This window comes from Microcebus murinus, chromosome 1, assembly GCF_040939455.1.
Source record: "Microcebus murinus isolate Inina chromosome 1, M.murinus_Inina_mat1.0, whole genome shotgun sequence".
In the NCBI taxonomy this organism is placed as follows: Eukaryota; Metazoa; Chordata; class Mammalia; order Primates; family Cheirogaleidae; genus Microcebus; species Microcebus murinus.
This window is the reverse complement of record NC_134104.1, coordinates 152080583-152108013: the sequence shown is the minus strand read 5'-3', so window position 1 is coordinate 152108013 and position 27431 is coordinate 152080583. Positions and strand designations below refer to the sequence as shown.

General features: G+C 37.4%; 1 protein-coding gene across 4 annotated transcripts in view; it reads left to right on the top strand.

The window, feature by feature from the left end:
* Window positions 1-303: 303 nt before the first annotated feature.
* Window positions 304-27431, top strand: part of SNRK (SNF related kinase) — a 58841-nt gene continuing 31713 nt past the window's right edge. Inside the window, exons 1-4 of one of the 4 annotated variants that reach the window (XM_012771027.3) lie at window positions 304-441; window positions 3475-3524; window positions 13014-13075; window positions 16814-17507. In XM_012771027.3, the coding sequence (XP_012626481.1) occupies window positions 16919-17507 (589 nt within the window). In that variant the 5' untranslated portion in view covers window positions 304-441; window positions 3475-3524; window positions 13014-13075; window positions 16814-16918. Of the gene's footprint in view, window positions 442-3474; window positions 3525-13013; window positions 13076-16813; window positions 17508-27431 lie in introns of those variants that run through there. The other 3 variants (XM_012771026.3, XM_012771028.3, XM_076006975.1) reach the window with 3 other exon arrangements.

Genomic DNA, 27431 nt, shown 5'->3' with positions numbered 1-27431 from the left:
CCACTCCCAAGACGCAGTCTTGTAGGGACGCGGTCCCTTCCCTCCGATTTCCCCACACGGCTCGCGCTACTTTTCCCGGCCATTGTCCCGCGTCCCCAGTGCTTCCTCTTCCACCATCCCCCGTCCCCCTCGGCGCCTCACCCGCTTCCTCCCACCCGCCGCAGCCGAGACTCGCTGGGGTCGGGGCGCCGCCAGGACGCCCGCCAGCAGCCCGCGCGCCAGCCCGCAGGTGCGCCCCGGCCCGCCCTTCCCGCGGCCACGCCCCATCGCTCGCGTCACACTGACGCGCATCCCGCGCAGGCGCAGCTCGGCGCCCACCTCCTCCCCGCGGCCGGTCGCCCGCTCGGTATTATGATTAGCGCTGGGTGCGGGGTTTCGGCGGCCGGGAGGGAGTTGTCGCCGCCGCGGCCGCTGCGGACGGACGCCCGCCTACCGGCTGAGGTAGGAGCGAGTGCGGAGCGCGGCGGGGCGCGGCGACCGTGGGCGGGGGTGCGGGGCCTGCCTCCGCAGCCCCAGTAGCCTCCGCCGTTGCGGGGCTGGGCGTTCGCGTCGGGGCGCCCGCCGCAGGCGGAAAGTAAGGCGCGCTCTGCGTTCCCCGCGCTGGCTGCAGCGCGCGGCCCGGGCGGACGCGGGGCCCGGGCTGCGGCGGCCCGGACCCCGCGGCACGGCCTGGCGCGGGGCGGTGGCGGGGCCGGGCGGGAGCCGTCACTGCGGCGGCGAGCCGCGGGCGCCCCGAGGCCCTGCCCTTGCGGCCGCGGCGGGATTGCGGCACCTCGGAAGGCGCCCGCATCCCCGCGCCCCGCCCCGGAGCGGGCCGAGTGCGGCGCCCGCGGGGCCCGTCTCTCCGTAGGGCGTGTATTCCTCTCTGAATTTGTTTTCGTTTTTCGAGCGGATGCAGTACAGCACGGGGGTTCCTCGGTCAAACTGCAGCTTTACAATGGAGTGGAGATGTTGTTGTCTGTGGAGAGAGGGCAGCGGGGTAGGGATGAGGAGCAGTGCCATTCCCCAGGGAGAGCTAGAATTTTTTTCGGACTGGGAAAACCTACGTTCTTTTCCATAGTCATGTCCTGTTGATTTCTTTCTGGACCATTTTTTAAAAACCTTCCTACCTTTTACTCGGACTTGGGATCCAGTAAAGTGGCAGCCTTTTATCCCCGGGGGTTCCTGAAGCTGTGTTATTTCCAACAGTTGGATCGGATACAATCCAGTAGCTTCATAGGGAGTTGCAGGATTTGGCGAGAATTTAGCAGTGGGGTTCTTAAATCTACAAACGTCTAAGGATATAGGACTTTTGAAACTGTCAAGTTACTTTTTCCCCCTTTTATTTAGTTGAGTGCATTCTCAAAGTCTTAGGAGTGGTGGTAAAGTTGATTTCATGTGTTAAACATTTTATTAGGTTTTAAGATGAAGCATGGCTTGAGAGTGATGGAACTGGAAGTGTTGGGCATCCTGTTGAATCTCCACCAAATTCCTGTCAAATATGGACTACCTCAGTTTGGGTTCCTGGGTTCCTTGTATGTGGTTGAAGCGCTATGTCCTAAACCAGTCTCCAACTTATCAGAATCTATATCAGAGAACTTTAAAGCCTGGATTGTCAAGGCTTATGTAATCAATTTGTTAATTTATAATCTTGTTACATCGCTTTCCAGATTTATAAATCATTCCCTTAAGGAAATCTGTCTTCAACGTCTGCTTAAATATTTCTCTTGGAATTGGATTCCTCAAGAAGAACGTACTGTACAAGTGTTGATTAAAGCATACTAATTAGACAAGTTCCTTTTTTTAAAGAACGCCAAATACTTGTTGATTATTTTATCAACTATCTGTGGAGTTGTCCCAGTGGGGAAAATGAGTGACATTCCCATTTTACAGAACTAGAATTGAGAGAAATTACATGACATTCCCAAGGTCACATATTGAAGCAATGTAGAAAATCAAGTGCATGTTGCTAACTTTTCTTAATACTCTCATCCTTTTTGGTTTTGGGGCAGGAAACTTGGCCACCTTTCATTTTTTAAATTTGTATAATCACTTTTTATTGTTCATTTTGTGCACAGAAATTACCCTTGTCCTATTTTTTATGACTGAGTAAATTTTTCTATATATTGCAGTAAGATCCATTAGTTTGAAACATGCTAGAACTCAGAAGTTATACTAATTTTTATTTTTCTAGACCAGAAGTCTAGATTGGGCCTTTATGGTTCAGATTTAATCACATCCTAAAAGAAAGGCTTTTAAATGTCCTTACTAAAATTGAAAGGCTTTCGTGATATTTTTACTGGTCGCAGGAAATACTGTTTATCTTAACTTCACTGTAGGTGCTTCCCTCATATAGAAAGTGAAACTAAATAGAAAAATATTTATTTTAGGAGATACTGAGCAGCTATGGTTCTAAGCACTAGTATAAATAAGGTATGATTTCTTCCCTGTAGCAGCTTGTCTGATCCTAAGAGCTCATTACACTGCCTAGGAAGAAAAGGGTACAAATGAACTTTCCACATGCCCAGAATTTTAGGAATAAAAACAGATGAGGAACTCCAAAAGACTAAATTTAGCTGCATCCCAGATGCTTATTTAACAACCAAAAGGTAGAGTTTTCAGTCAAGTTGCTTTTGTAAGAAAACTGTCACTCTGAATTTATGTATTTCCCAGTGTGCATGTATGTGCAGGTAAATTCTTAGAGCAACTTAGAAAAGTTGAGTGGAGTCTAGTAGTTTTGAAGATAAACTTAACTTTTGATCATTTATTCATGGAACCTTTGTGTGTCTGTTTTTGGGGCCCTAGGATAGAGGGTAGTAGTAGAAATGTGAATAAAAACCAGTTCCTGACTTTAGGAGCTTAGAAACTATTGGGGAGCACCAATGTAAACAGTTATAATGCAAACAGAGTACCGTGGTGGGGTTTAAGGAAAATCCTACAGAAGCCCAGAGATGAGGGCAATGAACAATCTGACTTGGGATGAGGTCTTGAAGGGTAGGTAGAGTTCCCCAGCAGAGAAAAAGGGAAAAGGCCCAGAGGGTTCTGGGAGGATGAGAAGACAAGGTCAAGTGATGGGAGAAGAACTTAGATCCAAGTAGGTGAAAGGGAGTTGCTGAGGCACCGACAATGCAGCTTTTCTTTCTTTAAAGCGTTTGAAAAGGAAGGCAAGAAATGGGGCAGTAGCTTTGGGGGATGGGGGAGAAAGGTTTTTGGCATTTTTGTTTTAGTTTGGGAAGAGCTGGTGTAAAATCCCTCAAGCTTACTGGCCTCATGAGTGAGCACTGGGAGTGTGTTGTCTGCTCTGGATAATCCAGAGCTACGTTTTCCACACAGATGAGGATCATTTCCTCATCTGCTTTCCTGCACATCTGCTTTAGGTTGTGGCCCTCTGTTCCATGGGAAACCATTTCTGGCTGGTAGTAGGGGAGGGACCTGCCTAAAGGAGGATTTCTGCTCTTTCCTCTTTGAACATGATTTCTCTGCTGTCACTTCCAGAGCCTCCTGAGAGTCTGCTTTGGCACCCCCAGCATTTGGCCTCTGTTCAGGTAGGCTCTTCCATGACAAATCAGGCCTCTTTCCCTTTCCTTATGGTGTTATGCCCCCTAGTCTGCTGCCATGTGGCTACTCAGCAGTTACTTCAAACTCAGAGGGCAGTATCTGTCCATTTGACATGATGTTTCAAGTTCTGGAGTGTCTCCAGGCCCAAGGCAAGATTGGATTTGTCTTTATCTAAACACCATACTCTCTCAACTGCATATTTGCCTAGACCATATAATGTGAGTTATGAAAAAATGCTCTAGATTACACAACATAACTGTGGTCAAATCACAGCCTCACTGAGCCTCATTTTCTCACTTGTTGACATGCAGTTATCTTTCTCAAACCCAGAAGACTGTCACTTCCTTGAAAGCAAACACTACTACTTCTTTCATCTCTATATCCCCAGACCAGAGTAATGCCAGGAAGGTAGTGTGCATACTCAAGTTTCTTGATGAAGAGACTTTAAAAATCTAATTTTTAGTTTATTAATTTTGTCAGCCTATTATAGAAACCATACCCATTTTAATACAGCTGGGTTGGATTTGGATTGTTTTTCAATCATATAGTTTTAGAACAAGAAGCAAATCTTTCATTTATGCTAATATGGTCTGTCCCATTGTAAATCTGAGAAAATGGCATCACCAGCTACCACTCTTCACTAGAGTCATTCTAGATTTCTCCCATTGTCTTTCCCTCTGTGCATTGAGTTCTTGAATTCTATTTCCAAAATGTGTCTTTTCTACTACATCCTCATCATCTCTGTGCATATACTGGCTGCCCTCATTTTTAAGTCTTTAAGTAATCATTTACCTGGTGACATTTTCAATAGTCTCACAGCTCTGGTGTTGCCCTTCCAGTCTGATCTTCACTCCGCTGCCAGACTGATTTGTTAAACTGTTGTCTCTGATTGCTGATCTGCTCCGGATTCTTCTTTGGCTTCTTATGCCAGCCTTCATTTGTTCATTTAATAAAATGTGTATATTTTGGGTTGATGTTATACTTGGCAGGCCCTGAGATACAGAATAAAATAGATGAAAGCCTTACATAGACTGATCTTACCATTTAGTCTAGGAGGGGGTACAAATCATTAACCACACAATCATACAGATAGTTATATGACCCCGCAATTGTGATAAGGGGCATGGTGGCAAAGGGCATGGTGCTGTGAGTAGGTGCAGGGAGGTGGGGACAGGAAAGGGCTGGTTAGGAAGGTGACCTTTAAGCTGGACGGTAAAGCCTGGGTAAGGGCTGGCCAGACCAGAGAAGTAGAAACTGATTATGTGCACGGAGTACCCTTTGGGTATCTGGCACTTACATACTTGTCTGATCTCGTCTCTTAACACTCTGCATATATTGTCCCGGTCACACTAAACTCTCTTAAGTCTCTTTCCTGAAAAGCCTCTTCCCTACCATCACCAGTTTCAACTCTTAGCTCAAACATACAAAAAATAATTTCTCTGGGAAGTCTTCTATGAACTCCCCAATGCAGATTTAAGAGAAAACAACTGTTTTTGCATGTCTGTTCCTGTGAGAGACAGTAAACAACTCAAGGCAGGGCCCTTCCTAGTATATCCAGTAGAGGTGTTTAGGGACCAGTTTGTTGGGCCAATTGGGGATGAGGGTACTGATAGTAAAATAAGATGGGGAACTATGTATACACCCCGTCTCAAATATTGGAAGTCTTCTGGGAGGGAGGCTAGTTCTGAAAATTTGGGGGGAGGGAATCCTTGGGTGATTGTGATCCCATTCACACCTTCTAATATGTATTATCCCTTTTAGCTTTCACAATAACTGCCCACGGTGGTGATTATCTTTGTTTTATAGATAAAGACATGCCTGTTCATAGAAGTTGAGTGACTTGTTGGGCTCTAGATCTTGTGGCACTTTTTCCACTGTGCTGTCCTGCTGCTCTGCATATTTGCTGATATGTGAATTTTGATCATTCCTAAAGTGCACCTCTTTAATGAAGATAATAAGAAAAGTTGACTATGTGATACTTTGAAATGTTGACTCTTAGGACTGCTATCCTAGCTCCTTCTCTGATATTCCCTCCCTGCACATGTACACACACACACCTCTTAGGCCCTTATATTTTCTTTTACTCTATATTGTATGGCTGGGGGAAAGTATTGGAATATATGTCAAACTTGGTTTAATATTTAATTATGTTGGTTCTTCTGTATTAGAGACATTATCTTTTAGATATTTTAATGTAAGTTTTACAGTATGACTTACCTAGATAAAGTTCATTTTAGATTTAGGATATATTAAATACTCAGATATGCTAACAAATATTCATGGACAGATTGTTGGACAGAAGCTGGAGTGTACTATATTCATGGATCTCTTTTTAAAATCGTCATAATAACGTACAGCCTTTTTAGCAGTAGACAAAGGCAGAGTGATTGTATTTTAAGGTAAGGTTTAGCTTTCTGTTTTACCTCATTTTCTGCAGGTTAAACAGTTCTCTCTTTATTGGCATAAACTATTATGAATGGTGCTAAAGAAATCTGCAGTGAGAATATTCAGTCTACGGTTTGAGGGCTTGATTTTGTCCTTTGCCTTTTCTATTTTATGAATATTTGCTAATCCTCTTGTGAAGGAAAATGCTTTTTGAGAAACAAATGGAAAGAATGTAATTTGCAAAGTATATTAAAATTGCAGTTTGGGAAAGGATAGAGTTCTTAAGGAGAAAATAGAGCCTGCCTAAATTTTACCTGAATTACTTACTTGGTATTGGCTGGAGAGGAGTGATGCTATCACAAAATTGTATGCAAAAAATTGTATGAAGTTATTTTCAAGGTGCCCTTCTATTTTTTAGATGACTACTAATTACCTCAGTCTATTTTTTGAATGGTTATTTTCCTGTAACTTCCTTTCTCAACTTAAAAAGCAGTTTCTAAACACTTCAAAAAGTTTTTAATGGAATTATTTGTTAGTAAAGTTTACTAGGTGAGTCTTTGGTGGCCCTAGGAAATTTCCTCTGTTTAACTGATTGCTGGAGCAGGTAACTTGCAAGGCATATCAGATTTGGAGGAACATCAAAAATATCAAAATAGATTTATTTTAGTGCTTTTGTTTTCCTAGAAATTAGAAAGATATAGGTAAAAGCATTGTGTTGTTAACAGGGAAAAAACCACAAGGCCCAGGGGCCAGCAGGGCTTGGAATCCAACCTAGGTGGCTCTTACCTGAGTGTAGGACCATGACCTCTTTGGCTCTACTTTCTCATGTGTAAAATGGGTATGATACCTCCATTATTTCACTCACTGTGAGAAATTAAATGATAACAAATGTAAAAGCACAGTACACACATTCCCAGTAGCTGAGTTTTGTTTCCTTTTTTTGAGACCTGCATTCAAACAAAACAGGAATTCTAATGGGCAATTGTGACAGTAAAAGACATTTTTAAAATTAGAAATGAGAGTAGGAAAGAAAAATCAACTGTGGTTTTTGTTATAACTCATTTCTGTATAAACCCATTTAGGTTAGTAGTAGATTTTTAGGAAAGTAGTATGTATATGGGTGTTAATGAGAGAGATCTAATAAGTCATAATAAAAAGTTAGTGTTTTATGGAACTTTGAAGTGGACACGGATGTTTAAAATTGGTTTGAATTCTCTAATAACTTTATTTCTATGTTACTTTCATATTAATACCTAAGGATATTCCTCTCTGTTGAGGCCTAATATCAGTTCTTTTATGAAAAGCTTTTCCTGTGCATTTTTAACTCTTTAATGACACATTGATTGAACTTAAGTATAATTCAGAGATAGATATGTGGTGAATTATTTAGTATGGCAAGTTTTCCATTAGTTTTGAGAGGGTAAGTGTCCATCACAGTTGCTTAAATGGTGAGCCATTAGGGATTCTTCAGAGTTAGCCTTTTCTTTAACCTTACTAAATTTATCTCATTTCTGCTTAAATCATAACTTCACCCAGATTGATATTCTCCTTTCCCAAGCCAGCCAGCCAGCCAGCCATAGGCACTCTCACTTTGCTGCTTCTGTTTATCCCATTTTTAGGAATGGTGTTGCAGTACTACCTGTTGAAGGATAAGCCTTGGTCTGTGGGCAGCCCCTTTCTTTTTGGTGATCCTGCCCTTCTTTAGTGTCCTTTTGTCTTTGACATACCTCACCTAGGCTAACTTGTATAATTATTTATCCTTTTATATGTAGATCCTGTTTTCTTAAATCATTTGTAAGATCCTATACAGTTAGGACTCAAATTATTTGTTAATGAAAATGACTCTGTTCCTGTTCCGCAGCCTGAAGCAGGTGCATATCTTCTCCCTCAGAGGAAGCAGAATATTTCATTGAGTATGTCTTGTTTATTACCATTCCACAAATAGGCATTAGGGAGTATAGTAGACTGTATTTTCAGGGAAATTGTTATATTTCATATATCTTTCTCTTAATGGAAAAGTAAATTGAATAAGTATGTGTAGAAAGTCAAAATTTTAATAACCTCTGCTTTTCCTGAAATATAAAAGAGTACATATTCACTGTCAAAACTTTTAAAAGAAAAAGCATAAGAGAAAAAAAGTTTTTGATCTTACTAATGTAACATTTTGGGTTTTAAATATATATATTCATACAAATTATATGCTTTTTTTTTAAAAAGGCGGTCATATGCTATGAAATTTGGTATATAAGGTTTTTTTTAACTTAACATTATGTTGTGAGAATTTCCCCCATGAGATTAAATAGCTTCAAAATGCAGTGGCATAGCGTTAATGGGGATTATACTGTGATTTATTCGGCCATTTCCTTATTGTAGACCTTCAGGTTATTTCTGATTTTTCTGCATATATAAATATCACAATGAACACTGTTGAATATAAATGTTTGTCCACATTTTTATCTCTTTAACACATAAATCTAGTATTAAGATTACAAATCAAGGATATTGCTTATTTTAAGGCTCTTGATACAGGTTGAGTATCCCTTGACTGAAATGTTTGGGACCAGAAGTGTTTTGGATTTTTTCTGATTTTAAAATATTTGCATATACTTAATGAGATATTTTGGGATGGGACCCAAGTGTAAACATGAAGTTCATTTATATTTTGTATATACCTTATACACATAACCTTAAGGCATTTTCGACAATATTTTAAATAATTTTGTGCATAAAACAAAGTTCTGACTGTGTTTTGATTGAGAGTCATCACGTGAGGTCAGGTATGGAATTTTCCACTTGTGGCATATCAGCACTCAAAAAGTTTCAGGTTTTAGAGCATTTTGGATTTCAGATTTTCGGATTAGGGATGCTCAACCTATACATGAATTGACAGATTGCTTTTTAGAAAGGTGACTTGCAGTGCCACCCATGTAAGAATCCCCAACTGATCATGTTTTTAAAGTCAGAGTCAGTGAGATGTTCAGTGCCAGTATTTTGTTTATGGATTAGGGTTTTTTTTCTGTATCAACAGTCTTTTTGATCATTTTTTAATGACAATCTTCATCACAATATCAGTAGGGGAAAAAAGATGATAGGGAGCTAAAATGAGTTTTGACAGTGCTAATAAAAGCTTTGGAAGATAATTTAGATTATTAAGTTTTTAATTCTCTGTAACTTTGAAGTTTTCTGTTTTGCTGGTAGCAATGAGTAATTGTGGGTTGGCTTTATTTTGGAGTGATGTCTACACACCAGCTTTTGTTTAAGCCATTATTTATTATGTGAGCACTTAATGCCAAAGCCATCACTATATTAATTTTTAAGTCTCATCTACCTTTAGGTAGAAATGGTGACACACTTAGCATTTTTCATCACTTTAACAAGAGGCAGAATTGTTTAGGAATTTGAATTTGTTGTCTGCATTGCCAATACAAGTTCTGTGGCTTGGATGTTAACCCCTTTCTACAAGTAGTAAATACTCCTCTACATCAGTTCATGATTTGCCTAACTCCTGAATGCATTCAAATTCTTTGATATATCCTAGACTATAGCTTTTTTCTTAGAGGAAATAAAGATTACTTAAACTAGCACTTTAAGAATTCTGCAACCAGATCACTGCCTTGAGAGACTGGAGCAGGGTTCTCAGCATGACATGTCTAGTCCCCTCAATGGCCCTGTGTCCATTAAAATTGATGAAGACTTAGAACATACTTCAGTAGGCAATTAAAGATTTGGGGGTACAGTTTTACCTGTTAGGGCATATATAAGATACTTAAATACAGTTTTAGTGTAGCTTTGTAAAAACTCAACGTTTAGTTGTCTATTAGATGGAGAGCATTGGCATAGATTTTTTAAAAAGCATTTAGTATGTTTGGGAGGTTTTTGTGTATTGGAATATTGGTGGTCTTATTTCGGGGGAAAATTTATAATATTCCCAACAAAATGTTTACTTAATATATAGAGACTATAGTAGTAGTATAATTTTTGCACACAGTGCAAGTTCAGCTTCTCTACTTTCTCAGGCCTTGGGATTGATGCAGAGTGGTATCCAGGCAGAGCCACCTTTGTTCAGCATACTGTTTGTCCTTATCTCTCCTAGGGAGAGGTGTGAGTAGGAGAGATTTGATATATAGACCAGACTGCAATGGTGATGATGTCAATGAAAAGCTAAAAGTGAGTTTTAACAAGAATAACAGGGTGAATTCCAAATTGATAGTAGGTTTAACAGAAGCTGGTTCTACAACTGTTTTCAGCAGCTTGCAAAACGTGTGTAGGGCCACCCACACTTCCTTCCTCTTCTCCAGCCACACCCACATGCTTCAGTTGCTTCTGCTCTCTTTAGCTGGGGAACATCAGTATATTCTTGCAACACTATACTAGTACTTGTTTCTCAAACATGAGTTTCCATATATTATAAATGCTTTTGGCCAGCTGGCCTGTTTCTTTTAGGTCCAGCCTAGTTATATGCATGTACTAAATAAGAAGGTTGCTTTAGAATGGCCTATTTTAGTGGTATTTGCTGTTTAAAAAGATGTCATCTTAGCTGTGTAGTCATTAAAAATACTGATTTAAAAGAACTTAGTGCATGGGAAAATAGTCATCCTATAAAGTATAGGAAAAGTGATTATCAAACTTCGTGTACAGTATCTTAGCTTTGTAAGGAAGCATAAGTATAAAGAATATACACTCGGACCTGTGAGAAGTCATCCTAGATGAGATTATAGGTAATTTTTATTTTCTTTGTTGTGTTTTTCTGCATTTTTAAAATTTTCTAAAGTGAACTTGTATTAACTTGTCCAAATTGTATTTTGGGGAGAAATATTTTAAAAGTAGTTACAAATCTCTCTGTTTACCCCAACATCCCCACCCCCACCCCAAGTATTATCCCATTTTATTAAAAAAATTGTGTCCGGGCATATATTATAAATATATATATGTTTATATATCTGTATATATATATTATAAATAGAAAATAATTTGGAAGGCTGGGTACCAAAACATTAACAGATGTTATCATAAAGGGTGGGATGATTTTTTTGAAAATTCCCCTCTCTTTTTGTCAATCTCTGGGTTCTAATTGCATTTTTCTCCTAAACTAAATAGATTTTTCTATTATAACTGAAACAAAAATGCTAAAACAAAGGAAAGTAAAATGTCAAATGAAAAAAACACTACGCAGGATATAAAGTTATGTATAGAATGATCATGGCTTTGTCAAACAACATAAGGAAGAAGCTGTATATAAATATTTGCAGATTGACCACCAAAATGTTAATGTGACTGATTTTCAGTGCTAGGACTTTGAATGCTTTTTTGTTTTTATTTCCCTCTCTGTGTTTTCCAGATTTTCCATAAGAATATATTTAATAGAAAAAAATGTAGAGGAGTATTTAGTCTTTTTTGAAAGGGTAGATTTGATAGAAAGTTATCTTAGTATCCTTTTAAAAGCAAATGGATTTCGTGAGGTATTTTATTGAAAATTCACCAGACTTTGATGCCTAGCTGCAATGGTGATAAGACATTATTTCCTTTATCTTATAATCTTAGAGCACTCATTTTCCATTTAGTATATTTTAGGAAACTGAATTTAGCAGAATTTTTATGAAAGCAAGAAAGAGATAATAGTTTGATAAATTCATTCTCTTAAAGTACAGTGAACAACTAAAAGAGTTTCTGTTTGGGAATGAGGAATGCTGTCATTGTAACAATAATGTAGTGGTGGTAGATAGTATTTAGTGAATACTTACTCTGTACCAGGCACTGTTCTAAGTACTTTACCTATATTAGCTCATTTAATTCTCACCACAGCCTATGAGGTTATATTCGTGTTACTAACGTTTTCTGATGAAGAAACTGACTGTACATAGAGGTCAGGTAACTTACTGAGTTCCTATGGCTGAGTGATTGGTGAGCTGGGATTCAAATCCAATCGTTGGCCTTCAGAACCAGGGCTCAATCACTGGACTACCATACTGCCTTGCCACAGAGACTGGATGAAACGGGGTGTTAGAAAGAGAGAAGCAAACAAGGATTATGGGAGGAGCTACCATATCTGACTTGGTGCTGAAGGACCAGGCAGGTAGGCATGCCACAGCTCGCCAGTCACTAGATGTGGAACGGTGCTCATGGCTTTGCCAGCTCCATGTGCACCGCAGCAGACTGGTTGATTACTCCTCATTTCCGTCAGGAGACTTGTTTTCACATCCAGAGGTCACCTACCTTTCCTCCTCCTTTTATCTTTCCTGTCTATTTGCCCCCACCCCCTTGCACTCGTTTTTCTCTCAAGTGCATGTGAGCTAGGGCTTAATGATTTTGTGTATAGTATAAACTGCATCGGCCTAGTGTGAATGTTTTAGGGCTTTCAGTTATTTGTGAGATATTTTCTTCTCATGGAAAGGCCTGCAAAGCTATCTCAGTCAGTATTTCCTTACTGTGCCATGAAGTTGGATATAAGTGATCTGTCACATTCTTTGTTTATAGCGATAGTTTCTTTTTTTTAACTATGAAATGGCAAGCCTCTGATGTGAAATTGTGTGTTCCCTGATGTAGGCATCATAACTGATTTCCCCTTACTTGCTAGTATATTGTAAAAGTTGCCCTCCTTGGCTATAGTAGAGGGTGTTTCATGAGCTTGTAGAGACTCCTGGAGGTGGGGTGGGCTTTGAAGCCAGGCTGAGCAGGATTGGAGCCAGAGACATCAGGCAACTTGAGCTTCATTGTACCTACCGTGCAAGTTCATAATGAGGATTAGGCGAAATGCAAGTTCAGGGCCTGTTATTTAGCAAATGGCAAAGATACTGCTCATTGTTATTATTTCTTCCTTTTGGGGGAGTAATCTTTCTGACCTGTCACCTGGAAAAATCTATAAGTACCTGTTCACTCTGAAATTCCTAGTTATTAAATGTTCTTTAAAGGAGCTGTAATTCACAAGAGAGCAGAAAGATAATAGGGGAAGGTCACTAAATAGGTCACTATAAAGACACATTTTGCCATTTTTGTACCTTTGTCTAGGTCCAGCCGTAGGGTATATGTTTTGACTTTAAGCAAAATTAAAACAAATAGAACTAAACCAAATTATTTTTCTGTATTTTCTTTAGGAGAAAGAAGCAACTAACAAAACACAGTGATAACAAGGATTATTCAGTATGCAGTTTGCAGGGTATGTCTTTGAGCCGGTACAAATTCACCTTTACTTTACATAAGCCACATCTTAACATTTAGCATTGATGTTCAGAATGACTTTTGGGAACTGTAAGATCCTCAAAGATCAAAAAACGATTTAATTACTTCCTACTCTGACTCAAAATGCACTTGATAGTAGGATTAGACGGTGGACTAGTATTTTAAAAGATATTCACTAACAAGGATATTTTTCCCTCCCAACCTTCAGTTAATCATAATGCCCTGTTCCCAGCTTATATTTTAATTGTGGTTTTATAGATAGTGGACAGAGGTGTGCTCATACAAAAAGTAAATTCTTTGATAGTGAGAGTGATTAATCATTTCATTATAGGGTTCTCTGTTATTGTGAAGAGACCTATCAGATTCTTTCCCATGAGCTTGCTATAGGTTAAAAATTATTTCACTGTGCCCTTTTGCTGGCACAGGTCTGGGAAGAGAAATATCAAGGTGTTAATCATGATTATCTCTGTGTGTCTGAGACCCTGGAAAAAGACTTTTTCATTTATTAGTTTTGTAATAAAACAGTTTAAATTTTTAAAAACTCAGATGCATTTAGAAAATCTGATTTATGTGTCACCTTCCAAGACAACATCTAAAATGATAGATGAAAAGAACGAAGTTATGTAACTTGGGGGTAGCCTGAAGGAATCTGTTTTGAAAGCTAAAGTTATACTTGCAAGCTTGCACAATAGAAATATATACTCAGGTAGAATTTTAAGAATAATTACTGCCCTTATAATTAATTGAAGTTAAAGATTTAAAGATAATTTCCTTCCCCCCAGAGTTAGCCTACAGTTTTTACTTTTGAAAATTAAATATACCTGTCCAGGCACAGTGGCTCATGCCTATAATCCTAGCACTCTGGGAGGCCAAGGCAGAAGGATTGCTCACGCCTATAATCCTAGCACTCTGGGAGGCCAAGGTGGAAGGATTGTTTGAGCTCAGGAGTTCGAGACTAGCCAGAGCAAGAGTGAGATCCTGTCTCTACTAAAAATAGAAAAATTAGCTGGGCACGATGGCGCGTGCCTGTAGTCCCAGCTACTTGGGTGGCTGAGGCAGGAGGATTGCTTGAACCTAGTGGTTTGAGGTTACAGTGAGCTATGATGATGCCATGGCATTCTAGCCAGGGCAACAGAGTGAGACTCTGTCTCCAAAAAAAAAAAGTTAAATATACCTGAGCAAAATTTCTTTTGGGGAACTGCTGTCCAAATAAAGCACGGTCTTTCAATTTCTGTTTAATCTTTTCATTAAAATTATGAATTCAGATGACAAAGATATAGAAGATGACACAGATGTAACTCAGATGACGAAATGTAGAAGAAATTTGCTTTTTTTCCCCCTTAGTACTTATACATTGTATTGGTTTCTTGTTTTAAAAAAATCATAATAGAAACAGGATTGATAATTTAGTTTTGGTTCTAAAATCATTTTGCAGAAGTAATGTAGCATAGACTTAAAGCATAGTTTTAAAGTTTGATGTCAGCAGCCCTGAGTTTGAATCCCAGCTCTTTCACACACTGGCCCTGTAGCCTTGGCCAAGTTACTTAATATTTCTGTGCCTCAAAATGGATCTAACAATCCCTGTGTCAGGGAAATTATAAGGGTTGAATGAGGATGTAAAGCATTTGGTTTGTGATTGGTATATAATACTCATTCAGTGAATGTTAGTACTATTTATTATTACAGTAATTAGTAAAACATAAAAAACATATTAGTAAACATATTAACATTAATTTTTTAAGCTTGTAATATATAAATTTTTTGAGGTGGTCCTAGGTATGTGATTTAGATCATTTCTAAAGTGATACCAGTATAAGAATATCTTTGTACCTCTTTTATATACCTCTTTCATGGCATTTTAACTCTTAAGATACTGTTATTCTAAATGTGACATCAATTAAAGTGGTCAAATGTTGATAAAGCGTTTGGGCTTTGAAATATGAATTAGGTTGAATCCTGGCTTTAGCACTTAATATGTCACGTATACCTCGAGCAGAGTCTGTTTCCTTGGCTATAAAAATGAGACTAATGCTGACCTTTCAGGGTTATCAAGATCCAGTGACACTGTCCAGTTTGATTCATTTTATAGAAGTACCTATAGTAGGTTTTCAATAAATGTCAGCTTTTGTTCTTTTAAGTAAAAATGCAATTTAAAGGAATTTAATGCTAGTGCTTTAAAAAACCCTACCTTATTGTATGTAAATTCAGTATTTTCATCTAAGTAGATTAAGTCATATAAGTACAGCTCTTAATATATAACTGAAGATGTGAAACTGTATATTGAGAGCATTAGAAAAGGCTTCACCAAAAGGGTGGATAATAATAAGAAACAGCGTTAGTCTTGGGAGGTTGCTATATTCCTCATTGGGCTTTATTTTTCAATTTCATTAAGTTTTGGTGAGAAAAAATAAAAGTGGGAGTTCAACCTGTGAAGTGATATCTTAATTTGTATAATTTATGCACTTGTTTTATAAATGAGTCAGGGTTATTTATAAAGCCTATTTCTATATTTGGAATTATAAAGGTTGACAATTTTAAATGCAGTATGAAATTTGGTCTTTAAAACCACATGGTCTTGGGCCAGGCGTGATAGCTCACACTTGTAATTCTAGCACTTGGGGAGGCCGAGACGGGAGGATTGCTCAAGGTGAGGAGTTCGAGATCAGCCTGAGCAAGAGCAAGACCACGTCTTTAAAAAAAAAAAAAAACACCAAATGGTTTTTAAGACTTAAATGATCTGTAAGAATGCATGCATGTTACTGTCAGAAAAGCAGGTCATAGTGAGTTATGATTGAGAGTTGCAAACCCATAATAAAAATACACATAGTTTTTATTTTTTAATTTTTTTTTAGAGAGAGAGATATTACCATCAGGCCTAACTTTTAAATATAAAGAGTGAGTACCATCAATTCACAAATATTTATTAATAAGCATCTACTATGTGTCAGGTGCTGTCCTAGGCAGTAGTGACACAAAAACAATTGCCTCATAAATATTTTGGAAAAAAGTTGAATTTCAAACTTTAATAAAATAGTCTTGATTACTTGCTATATGTAAGCACTGTTCTAGGTTTTGAGGGTAGGTAGACAAAATAGAACCTTAGAATAGAAAGGAACTTCCAGTCTCAGGGTGGAGATAGTGTATCCAAATACCTATAGAATAAGACCACATGGGATCGAAGTGTCCCAAGGCACTTTGGAGATACTTAGGAGAGAAGGCAATTCTAGTTGGGAGAGTTAGAGAGAAGGCTTCGTGGACTAGATTTTTTTTGCACTTAAAATATTGCTGATCTTGGGGAAACAGGGAAAAAGTTGTTGGGTTTCTGTCCAAATGTTTATTCTTTGTGTTTTCCCTTCTTGTCAACTCTTGCCTCATTTTTAAGACACTAATTGAAATTACTTTTGGAAAATGTTTGTTTTTTTAAACATAGCTCATCAAACTTGCCAGTTTTCTTCTGACATTACAAAAAAATTCCTTCCAACAAACTAATTCTTTTTCAGTTTGCAAAATTTAATTGGGTATTTAAATTCTCAACTTTTATAATGTAATCGCTAAACATAGAAATAGGTTCTTGTAAATGACCCTAACTCATTTTATGTCTCAATTTATTTCCTCAGGCTTCTCTTAAAATGAAAAAACAAACAAAATGAAGCCATTTTGAGTATAAATGGAAAAGTCACAGAAACTTAATTTTGTTTCTCCTCTTATTTTGTAGATATCCATGGCGACACTGAAAATGAATTTCTTACTTTCACCAGATATTCTTATATGAGAAGATCTATTTCAAACAGTCTAAAATTTTTTCTTCTGTTGGAGCAGCATGGCAGGATTCAAGCGAGGGTATGATGGAAAGATTGCTGGATTATATGATCTGGATAAAACCTTGGGTCGAGGTCATTTTGCAGTGGTTAAACTTGCCAGGCATGTTTTTACAGGTGAAAAGGTGGCAGTAAAAGTTATTGACAAGACAAAACTGGACACTCTAGCTACTGGTCATCTTTTCCAGGAAGTGAGATGCATGAAACTAGTGCAGCATCCTAACATCGTGCGCCTTTATGAAGTTATTGACACCCAGACCAAACTATATCTTATTCTAGAACTTGGGGATGGAGGAGATATGTTTGATTACATAATGAAACACGAGGAGGGTCTTAATGAAGACTTGGCCAAGAAGTACTTTGCTCAGATAGTTCATGCTATATCTTATTGCCATAAACTCCATGTGGTTCACAGAGACTTAAAACCAGAGAATGTAGTCTTCTTTGAAAAACAAGGTCTTGTAAAGTTGACAGACTTTGGTTTCAGCAACAAATTTCAACCGGGAAAGAAGCTCACTACAAGCTGCGGATCTCTTGCATATTCTGCTCCAGAAATTCTGCTTGGTGATGAGTATGATGCACCTGCAGTAGGTAGGTAACCTTCTGTCCAATATTTGCCCACTTGAATTCTATCAGCTGGCGTTTAGTTGGTCAGATTGGTGGTGGTTTATCTAAAAATAATTTCTAAGAGAATTTTTATTAAATGTGTCTTAACTAACAAATTGGGTTTCATGAATGCCATATATATATAAAGCTGGCAATTAGTTTGTTTCAATAAATTATGTCTAAAGTATATTTGTCAGAAGATGTCTAAAGGCAGCTGATGTCTAAAGTATACTTGTCAGAAAAAAGGAAAATGACCACGTTATCATTTAAGATAACTTTTCTTTTGCTCATTGCAATTTTTTTCTTAAGGTCTGAGTACTTTTCTTGTCTTAGATTTTTCTGGTCCCAGCCCTCTTCTTGCTGTGTGTATCCTCTAACAATCATTTGAGACCCATATTGGAGAGGTACTATGAGTATTACGGTGCAGTGTAAAGAATTTGGGTCTTGGAATCATTTGTTAACTGTGACCTTGAATGAATACTTAACCTTTCTCTGTTTCATTTCTTTATCCAAGAAATAGAATTAAATCATATACAAGTATAGCATTCCCATATTATATTGTTTACTTTTCATAGCAACCTGTGTGGTTGTTATTGTTCATCTCATTGTTCTTAATAGGAAACTGACAGAGGCCTGCACTATGGTGGATTCTGGAATAGTGGTTGCTGTTGGCCTTTCCAAGTACCTTCTCCTTGTCAGGAGTTACTTGTGGTGGAAGTGTTTACTGCTTTTCAGCTTGTGTCAGCTTTGTCCTCCTTGAGGTTATATCTGTTTCAAAGGTCATTTAGGAATTTGTTTTTAATGTTTAAGGATTTGTTGATCTGAAGGTACGGTCAGCTTTTTAATTTGTTAGTTTAATCTTGGAAAAATATGCCCTAATGTTACATGCGTATGGTGTCAAACTTCACAGGTAAGTCTTCTGCTTGCATTCTGATTATTTGAAATGCAGGTTAAAGATTAATGAAAAGGCGCATTTAACATTTGAAGAGTGTCGATGTTATACTGAATACTCTGTACACCAAAACACTGGTTTTCATGTGAGACTATTGTGTTACGGAAAAGAAAGGGTTAATGAATGGTTTCTGCCTACTACATACAGATAACCAGGCTTCACTAAGTGTTTCCTTAGAATATTTGAGCCAGAGATGTTTGATTAGGGGAGCCACTCTAATCAGGAAATGAAGCTAGAATGTACAGAAGAGGAAACAAATGTCTGCACATGAAAAGATCTTCAGCCTCATTGAAGATCTCATAGGTACAAATTAAAACCACAATAAGATACTCCTTCATACTTTTCATATTGGGAAAAACTAAAGTGTTGGTAGGACTATAGAATATGGGAACTCTTGTACTAGTTAGAATACAATTTGGCAATATCTAGTAAAGTTACAGATGCATGTATATTTTGACCCAGCGATTCTGCTCCTACGTATGCACCCTAGAGAAGCTCTCACACATGTATACAAGAGATTTTCAAAGAATGTTTTAACAGCATTGTTGAATCTACATCTATGTCAACATGATGGATTTCACAAGTGTAATATTTAAGGAAAAACAAATCGGTGAAGAGTCCATGTAATATAGCATTTGAACTCAAGAATTTAAAATAAAAATTTAAAACATACAAAACAGTATTATGTACTGTTTAGGGGTACATGCACCTGAAGTAAACTATGAAGAATGCGTGAGAGCAAGATAGGTTACTTTCTGAGGGGCAGGCATATCTACAGGGTTTCAACTCTAGTGGTGATGTTTATTTTCAAAGTTGGGTGGTGGGTACACAGGTGTTCAATGTAATGTTATTTTTTTCCCTTATATCTTAAATGTTGTATAATAAAACTTTAAAACTATAAGAAAAAGGAAAATAAAATTGGGAGGGTGCTCACCAATCTGATAAATGACAACCTTGTGTTGTCGAAGGAGGAGTGGGTGAAGTTCATGTGTAATTTTCATTTTTGTTGTTATTTATTTCAATTCATGTGTAATCGTGTGATTGAAATAAATACAGGATTGCTTTTTAAAAAGTGAACACTTATCTTTATGTTAATGTACTATTGGTTTATTGTGCCAAAATCAATCAGTGATTTCTTTACAAATGTTTAGCCAAATAAGCATGGACCAAAATTAAAATCTGTCTTTATATTAAATTGTCAGATGTTGCTAAGTAAAACAACTTGGGTGTAGTTTTATAAGTAAGTGTTTTATAGTATACTAGTCCTCAGCATTGAGATTTAGCTGGGGAATTGTCTATTTTATTATTATTTTTGAAGAATCAGAGTTTGATTATACTTATGACACTTTTGTTTTTTATGTCATTTTTTCTTTCATCTTTATTAATTTTTTCTAAGATCTTTGAGTTTTTGTTTTCTCTATTTTCAGTGGCTTGAATCAAAAGCTTATTTTTTATTGTCTTGATTTCTAATAAATGCATTTAATGCTGTATGTTGCCTTCTCCCACAGTCTCTGATGGCTTCCAAGGGGTTTTACTCTGCAGTCATTCATTGCTAAGGTTTATCTTTGGTTTCTTGTTGAACTCAAAAGTCATTTAGAAAGATATTTTTTTAAAAATTCAAAGTAGATGGATTCATTTTTCCTTTTAGCTGTCTGGTTTTTAACTACTAATTTTAGTACATTGAAGTTAATAAATATGCCCTATTGGTTTCTGCTTTGGGGAGTATTTTTAGATTTTCTTTGTGGCTTTATAGATTATAATTCTTACCATGGTGACTATTCCTTGTGTGATTAAAATGTTTGACTATTTGATGCATACAGAGTTTATTTTATATATAATTAAGATTGTTCATTATGTAGTTTATTCCTTTATATCCTTATGTTTTTATTCTCATCTGTCATTGTGAGAGAATAATGCTAGGCTCCTACTCTTTATGTTTTAATCAATTTTTGCTTTGTATGTGTTATTTTCAAGCTGTGTAGCTATATAAACATTTATAATTTATTTTACATGATGAGTTTTGCCTTTTATCAATATGAAACTATTCGATATTTATTGCCTTAAATTCTATTTTGACATTGTTTAGGTTTAACTCTTTTAAACAGTAGAGACACACCCAATTTATGGTGCCCAATTCTTTTTTTTCTTTTTTTGAGATAGAGTCTGGCTCTCTTGCCTAGGCTAGAGTGCCGTGGCATCAGCCTAGCTCACAGCAACCGCAAACTTCTGGGCTCAAGCGACCCTCCTGCCTCAGCCTCCCGGGTAGCTGGGACTATAGGCATGCACCACCATGCCTGGCTAATTTTTTCTGCTTTTAGTTGTTTGGCTAATTTCTTTCTATTTATAGTAGAGACGGGGTCTTGCTCTTGCTCAGGCTGGTCTTGAATTCCTGAGCTCAAGTAATCCTCCCGCCTCAGCCTCCCAGAGTGCTACGATTACAGGCGTGAGCCACCAGGCCTGGCCTGGTGCCCCATTTCATTGTGCTTTGCAGATTTTGCATTTTATACAAATTGGAGGTTTGTGGCAAGCCTATGTCAAACAAGTCTGTCAGTGCCATTTTTCAACAGCATATGTTCACATCTCTGTCATATTTTGATAATTCCTGCACTATTTCAAACTTTTTCATTATTATTATATCTGTTATGGTGCTTGGTGATCTCTGATGTTACTATTGTAATTGTTTTGGGGTGCCATGAACCATGCCATATAAGGTTGTGAACTTAATCGATAAATGTTGTGTGTCTTCTGACTGTTCCCCCATATGTCTCTCTCTCTCTCTCTCACCCCTCCCTGCCCAGGCAGCCCTAGTCTCTAAGGCACAACATTATTGAAATTAGGCTAATTAATAACCCTACAGTGGTCTCTAAGTGTTCAGATGAAAGGAAGAGTCACACATTTCTTACTTAAAAGCTAGAAATGATTAAGCTTTGTGAGCAAGGCTTGTTGACAGCTGAAATTGGCCAAAAGCTAGGCTTCTTGCATCATATAGTTAGCTGCTAAGTTGTGAATACAAAGGGAAAGTTGTTGAAGGAAGTTAAGAATGCCACTCCAGTGAACACACGAATGATACAAAGGCAAAACAGATACAGAGAAGTTTTACTGGTCTGGATAGAAAATCAAACCCTGTACAACATTCTCTTCAGCCAAAGCCTAATCCAGAGCAAGGCCCTAATTCTCTTCAGTTTTATGGGTTGAGAGAGCTGAGGAAGCTGCAGAAGAATAAAAGTGCAAGGTAAAACAGCAAGTGTTGATCTAGATGCTGCAGCACATTATACAGAAGTTCTAGCAAAGATAATTGGAAGGTAACTAGAGTAAACAACAGATTTTCAAAATCTGTTTTGTATACAAAACAGTCTTCTATTGGAAGAAAAGGTGATGTAAGACTTTCATAGCTAGAGAGGAGAAATCAATGCCTAGCTTCAAAGGACAATCTGATACTCTTGTTAGGGACTAATAAATGCAGGTGGTGACTTTAGTTGAAGCTAATGCCTATTTAATATTCTAAAAATCCTAGGGCCCTTAAGAATTATGATAAATCTACTCTACCTGTATTCTATAATATAAATGGAATGGTGAAGTCTGCATGATAACATACCTATTTACAGCATGGCTTACTGAATATTTTAAACGTACAGTTGAGACCTACTCAGAAAAAAAAAGATTCCTTTCAAAATATTGCTGCTCACTGACAGTGTGCCTGGTTACTCAAGACCTCTGGTGGAGATGCAGAAGGAGATGAATGCTGTTTTCATGCCTGCTAACGCAGTATCCATTCAGCAGCCCACAGATCAAGGAGTAATTTTGACTTTCAAGTCTCATTATTTAAGAAATACAATTTGTAAGGCTATGTAGCTGCCTTAGATAGTGATTCCTCTGATGGAGCTGGGCAAAGTAAATTGAAAATCTTCTGGAAAGGATTCACCATTCCAGATTCCATTAGCCATTAAGAGCATTCATGATTTGTGTGAGGAGGTCAAGATGTCAACATTAACAGGAGTTTGGAAGGAGTTGATTCCAACCCTCTCGAATAACTTTGAGGCATTCAAGCCTTGAGTCATGGAAGTAACTGCAGATGTGGTGGAATTACCAAGAGAACTAGAAGTGGACCCTGAAGATGTGACTGAATTGCTGCAATCTCATGATTAAACTTGAACAGATGAGGAGTTATAGATGGATGAGCAAAGAAAGTGGTTTCTTGAGATGGAATCTGCTGATGATGATGCTGTGACTGTTGTGGAAATGACAACAAAGGATTTAGAATATTGCATAAACTTAGTTGATAAAGCAGCACCAGGATTTGAATTGACTCTGATTTTGAAAGTAGTTCTGCTGTGGGTAAGATGCTGTCAAACAGCATCACATGCTACAGAGAAATCTTTCATCAAAGGAAGAGTCAATTGATGCAACAAACTTCATTATCTTATTTTAAGAAATTGCCACAGCCAGTCCAGCTTTCAGCAGTCACCACCCTGATCAGTCAGCAACCCTCAACGTGGAGGCAAGAACCCTCCACCAGCAACAAGATTATGACCCCCTGAAGGCTCAGGTGATAACTAGCATTTTTAGCAATAAAATATTTTTAAATTAAGGTACATAGGTTTTTAGACATAATGCTATTGCACACTTAATAAACTATAGGATAAACATAGCTTTTATATGTACTAGGAACCAAAAAGTTTGTGTGACTCCCTTTATTGTTACAGTATTCACTTTTTTACAGTGGTCTGGAACTGAACGTGCAATATCTCCAAGGTATGCTGTATTTGTTTGTCTAATTTGTGAGTCTGGTTTTTTTAGTAGGTGAATTTCATCTGTTCATATTTATTATTACTGGAATGTTTGGACTTGTTTTCGCTATCTTTTGTGTTTTTATTTGCTTTGTTGTTTATTACCTGTTCCCATATTTTGTTAGATTATTCAAGTTTTCTTTATTCTCTCTCCCCCAGTGGTTTGCAAGATATGTAGTCTGTTTCTTGTATTTGTGTCCACCCTTAATGTCCAGAGTTAATCAATATTCATATTATTTCTTCTACCCTACAAATAAGAACCAGTTTGCTTTTATTCCCTTTCAGTATTAAAATTTTGATTTATTTGCATTCATTTACAATAAATACTTACTTTTTACTGAATTTTACAAATATCTTGGCTTCCCTCTCCTTTACTTGGTTTATTTTTGTTTTGTTTGTAAGCTTTTCAGAGAGGGTTTGTGAAAAATTCCTCAAGTCCTTGTCTGTCTAAATATGTCATTTGAATGATAATTTGGATGGGCCAGGTGGTGGCTCATGCCTATAATCCCAGCACTCTGGAAGGCCAAGGTGGGAGGATGGCTTGAGCTTGGGAGTTGGAGACCAGTTTGAGCAAGAGTGAGATTAAAAATAGAAAAAATTAGCTGGGTGTAGTGGTGCATGCTTTTAGTCCCAGCTACTTGGGAGACTGAGGCAGGAGGATCACTTGAGCCCAGGAGTTTGAGGTTGCTGTGAGCTATGATGATGCCACTGCACACTCACTGGGGCGACAGAGCAAAATGCAAAACTCCGTTGCCAAAAAAAAAAAAAAATGGATAGATATAGACATACATATTCAAAATCATTTTCCTCCCAACTTGAAGATACATTTTTCACATATATTTTTCTGTCATCTTTTTGCTTCCAAAGTTGCCAGTGAGAAGTCTAGTGTGAGACTAATTTTATTTTCTTTGTAGGACTACATTTCATAGATTCTGTGGAACATTTTCTTTTCATATTTTAACACTTATAAAAGTACTCCATTAAATGGGTTTTCTTGGGTGCTTGTTTTTCTATTTGATGAACTTGGTTCCTTTCTCTCATTGTACTCATTTTCCTAGGTTCTTGGGGATATTAGTGTTTGCTTATCTCAGTTTTTGAGATTCCCAGATATCCTGTCATGAATACAACGTCCGAGTATTGTAGTCTACCTCTAGTGAATGTGGGAGAGGAGCAGGTCATATAGCCAACTGGGAAGTCCTGGTATCTGGTCTTGCTATTTGAAAGCCTGTCAGTACACCTATTGGGCACTGTCCTCTCTCTGTTCTAATGCTCACAGTCATTTCTTCTGCCTGGAACACATTTGCTTGGGCATGGCTTGGTGCTGGTGTTGAGTTATGAAGTAAGAGGAATTAGTCCTCAATTAATCCCTCTAATGATTGTGTTGGTATAGTCCCTTCCTGTTTCTGGTCTGTGTCTTCTAGAAAGAAGCACCACAGATGTTCCTGCTAGCTGGGTTTGGGGTATCTGATTTCTTCTTTCAGTCTCATCCCACCCTCACTCTACCTTTTCTCTTATATATAAAGATTTGAGGAGACAAAGGGTGGCTAGATCATGCTCAGTGAGCTGTTGATTTAGTCACCTCTGTGGACTTTCAGGAATATGTATTAAATTGACTTCACAGAGTTAGGAAAGGGAAAAAATGATCTGTGTGAAAAATCCTGGAATCTCTCATTGTAGTCTTTGGAATTTCTGTGGTAGAAATGGCAGTGTACTGTTGTACAAAGTGGAGAGCTCATTTCTGCTTGTTATGTCAGTTTACCCAGTGGAAGAGCAGCAGGAGCAGTGAACCTGTGTCTATTATGGCTTCATATTAATACAATGCAAAAGTTTAGATTAAGTATATGTAGCTGTTTTGAATATAAACAAAAAACTTATGTACACACTACAATATTTCTCATATTTGCAATTCAGCATTTAATGGAAATTTTTTAAAAGTCATAGGATGTGTCCTCGTGCATATTACTGTGCAAAAAACTAGAGTTCTTTTCTTCATAAATCTGTCTTTTGCCCTATGTTAAAATATTACTCTTTGCCTGCTCTCAGCAAACTAGGAATAGAGAGGAACATCCTGAGCCTGATAAAGCACATCTACCAAAATCCTTCAGTTAACGTCATACTTAGACTGAACACCTGGCTTCTAGGTTCAGAAACAAGAAAAGGATGTATCCAGACCACTTTTACTCATTCTAGTGCTGAAGGGCATACAGACAGGAAAAGAAGAAATAAAACCGTAATTTCAAATGACATGAATATCTGCATAGAAAATCTCAAGGAATCTACAGGAAAATTACTAGGACTAATACATAAAATCAGCAAGAGCACAGGATATAAGATCAACACAGAAAAATCAATTGCATTTTTGTAATATTATGAATGAATATGTGGAGACCAAAATTTAAAAGTTTGTAGTCATGCAGAAGAAAATGAAATACCTAGATATGCATCTAACAAAACACATCTAACACAAAAAAATAATGCTAATGAAAGAAATCAAAAACCTACATAAATGGAGAGAGGCGTCATGTTCATGAATTGGAAAACAACATAGTACAGTTATCAGTCCTTCCCAAATTGACCTGTAGGTTTAATGCAATTATTATCAAAACCCCTGCAGGGTTTTTGTAGACGTATGCAACATTCTAAAATTTGTATGTAAAGGCAAAGGATCTGAAATAGCTAGAACAATTTTGAAAAAGAATAATGAGAGAGGAATCACTACAATACTCTAGAAAATAGTTTGGCAATTTCTTATAAAACAATACATTTACTGTAAAACCCTGCAGTTGCACTCCTGGGTGTTTGTCCCAGAAAGATGAATACCTATCTTCACATAAAAACCTGCACATGGATGTTCTTAGCAACTTTATTTGTAATAGACATAAACTGGAAGCGTCCCAGATATCCTTCAGTGGGTTAATGGTTATACCATGCTATATACTATAGAATACTGTGCAGCAATAAAAAGGAACAAACTGTTGATACAATGACTTGCATGGATCTCAACTGAATTATGCAGAGTGAAAAAAAAAGCTCACCAGAGAGGTTATGTACTGTATAATTCCATTTATAAAACTCTTGATATAACAAATTATAAAGATGAGAATGGATTGGTGGTTGCCAGGAATTAGAGATGATGGTGTGGCTATAGAAGGACAGAATGAAGGAGACTCGTGATGGAACACTTCTGTATCTGGTGTTAGATAACAGAAATATACATGTAATAAAATTGCATGGAAACTATACACACACGAAGAAAGGCAGGTAAAATGATGAAATCTGAAATAAGCTCTGTGCACTGTACCAACGTCAATTTCCTGGTTTTGATACTGTACTTACATAAGCAAGATATTACCTTTGAGGGGGGCCTGGGTGAAGAATGCGTGGGACCTCCTTTGCTTTTTTGGCAACTCTTATAAGTCTATAATTATTCCAGAATGAAATGTTTGAAATATTTATGTATCATTCATTGCTTGGAAGGCAAGTAACCTTACAGTGTGAATGTGCCTGAGATATTGCATAGTATGTTTTTGCCTTATTTTTAGCAATAATGCCTGATTATGGTCTGGGAATAAATGTCAGTATTACAGAAACACTGCATTTTTGTGGTGTTCAAATACGTGCTAACAAATATCAGTCTGATACTGTATTTTAAAAAATAAAAAAAGATTATAAACCGTATAATCAGCCAAAAATTATCTTGTCTCCACTGAAGCGAAAGTATTTAACCTTCACCATGTTAAAAGTGTGTACTTATATTTATTTTAGAGCAGTGGTTCTTTTTCTGATTCATAATATCTTAAGATCTGATGAAAGATACACATCTTAGAATTCTCAAGCATCTTTATTCCTTTGTTTGGCCTAACTTATTACATGTAAAGAACATTAAAAATTCAATGTGAATTTAAAAATGGCCATCTCTGGTCTGTCTGAAATGAATTTACCTTGTATGGTGAAAAGGTAAATTAATAAAACATAAATTGAGGCATTCTTGGCTATTATATGCTACTTATAATTTGTGTGTTATACCAGTTTTTAGCAATCTTGACATTGAAGCGAAGAGTTGTGATTAAACTAGAAGCCGCATTTAAGGTACTTAAAGTTGTCATTCTTTTCTCTTGTTTCTTTTTTTTTTTTTCTCTTGTTTCTGTGATAAAATATCTCCTCAGTAGA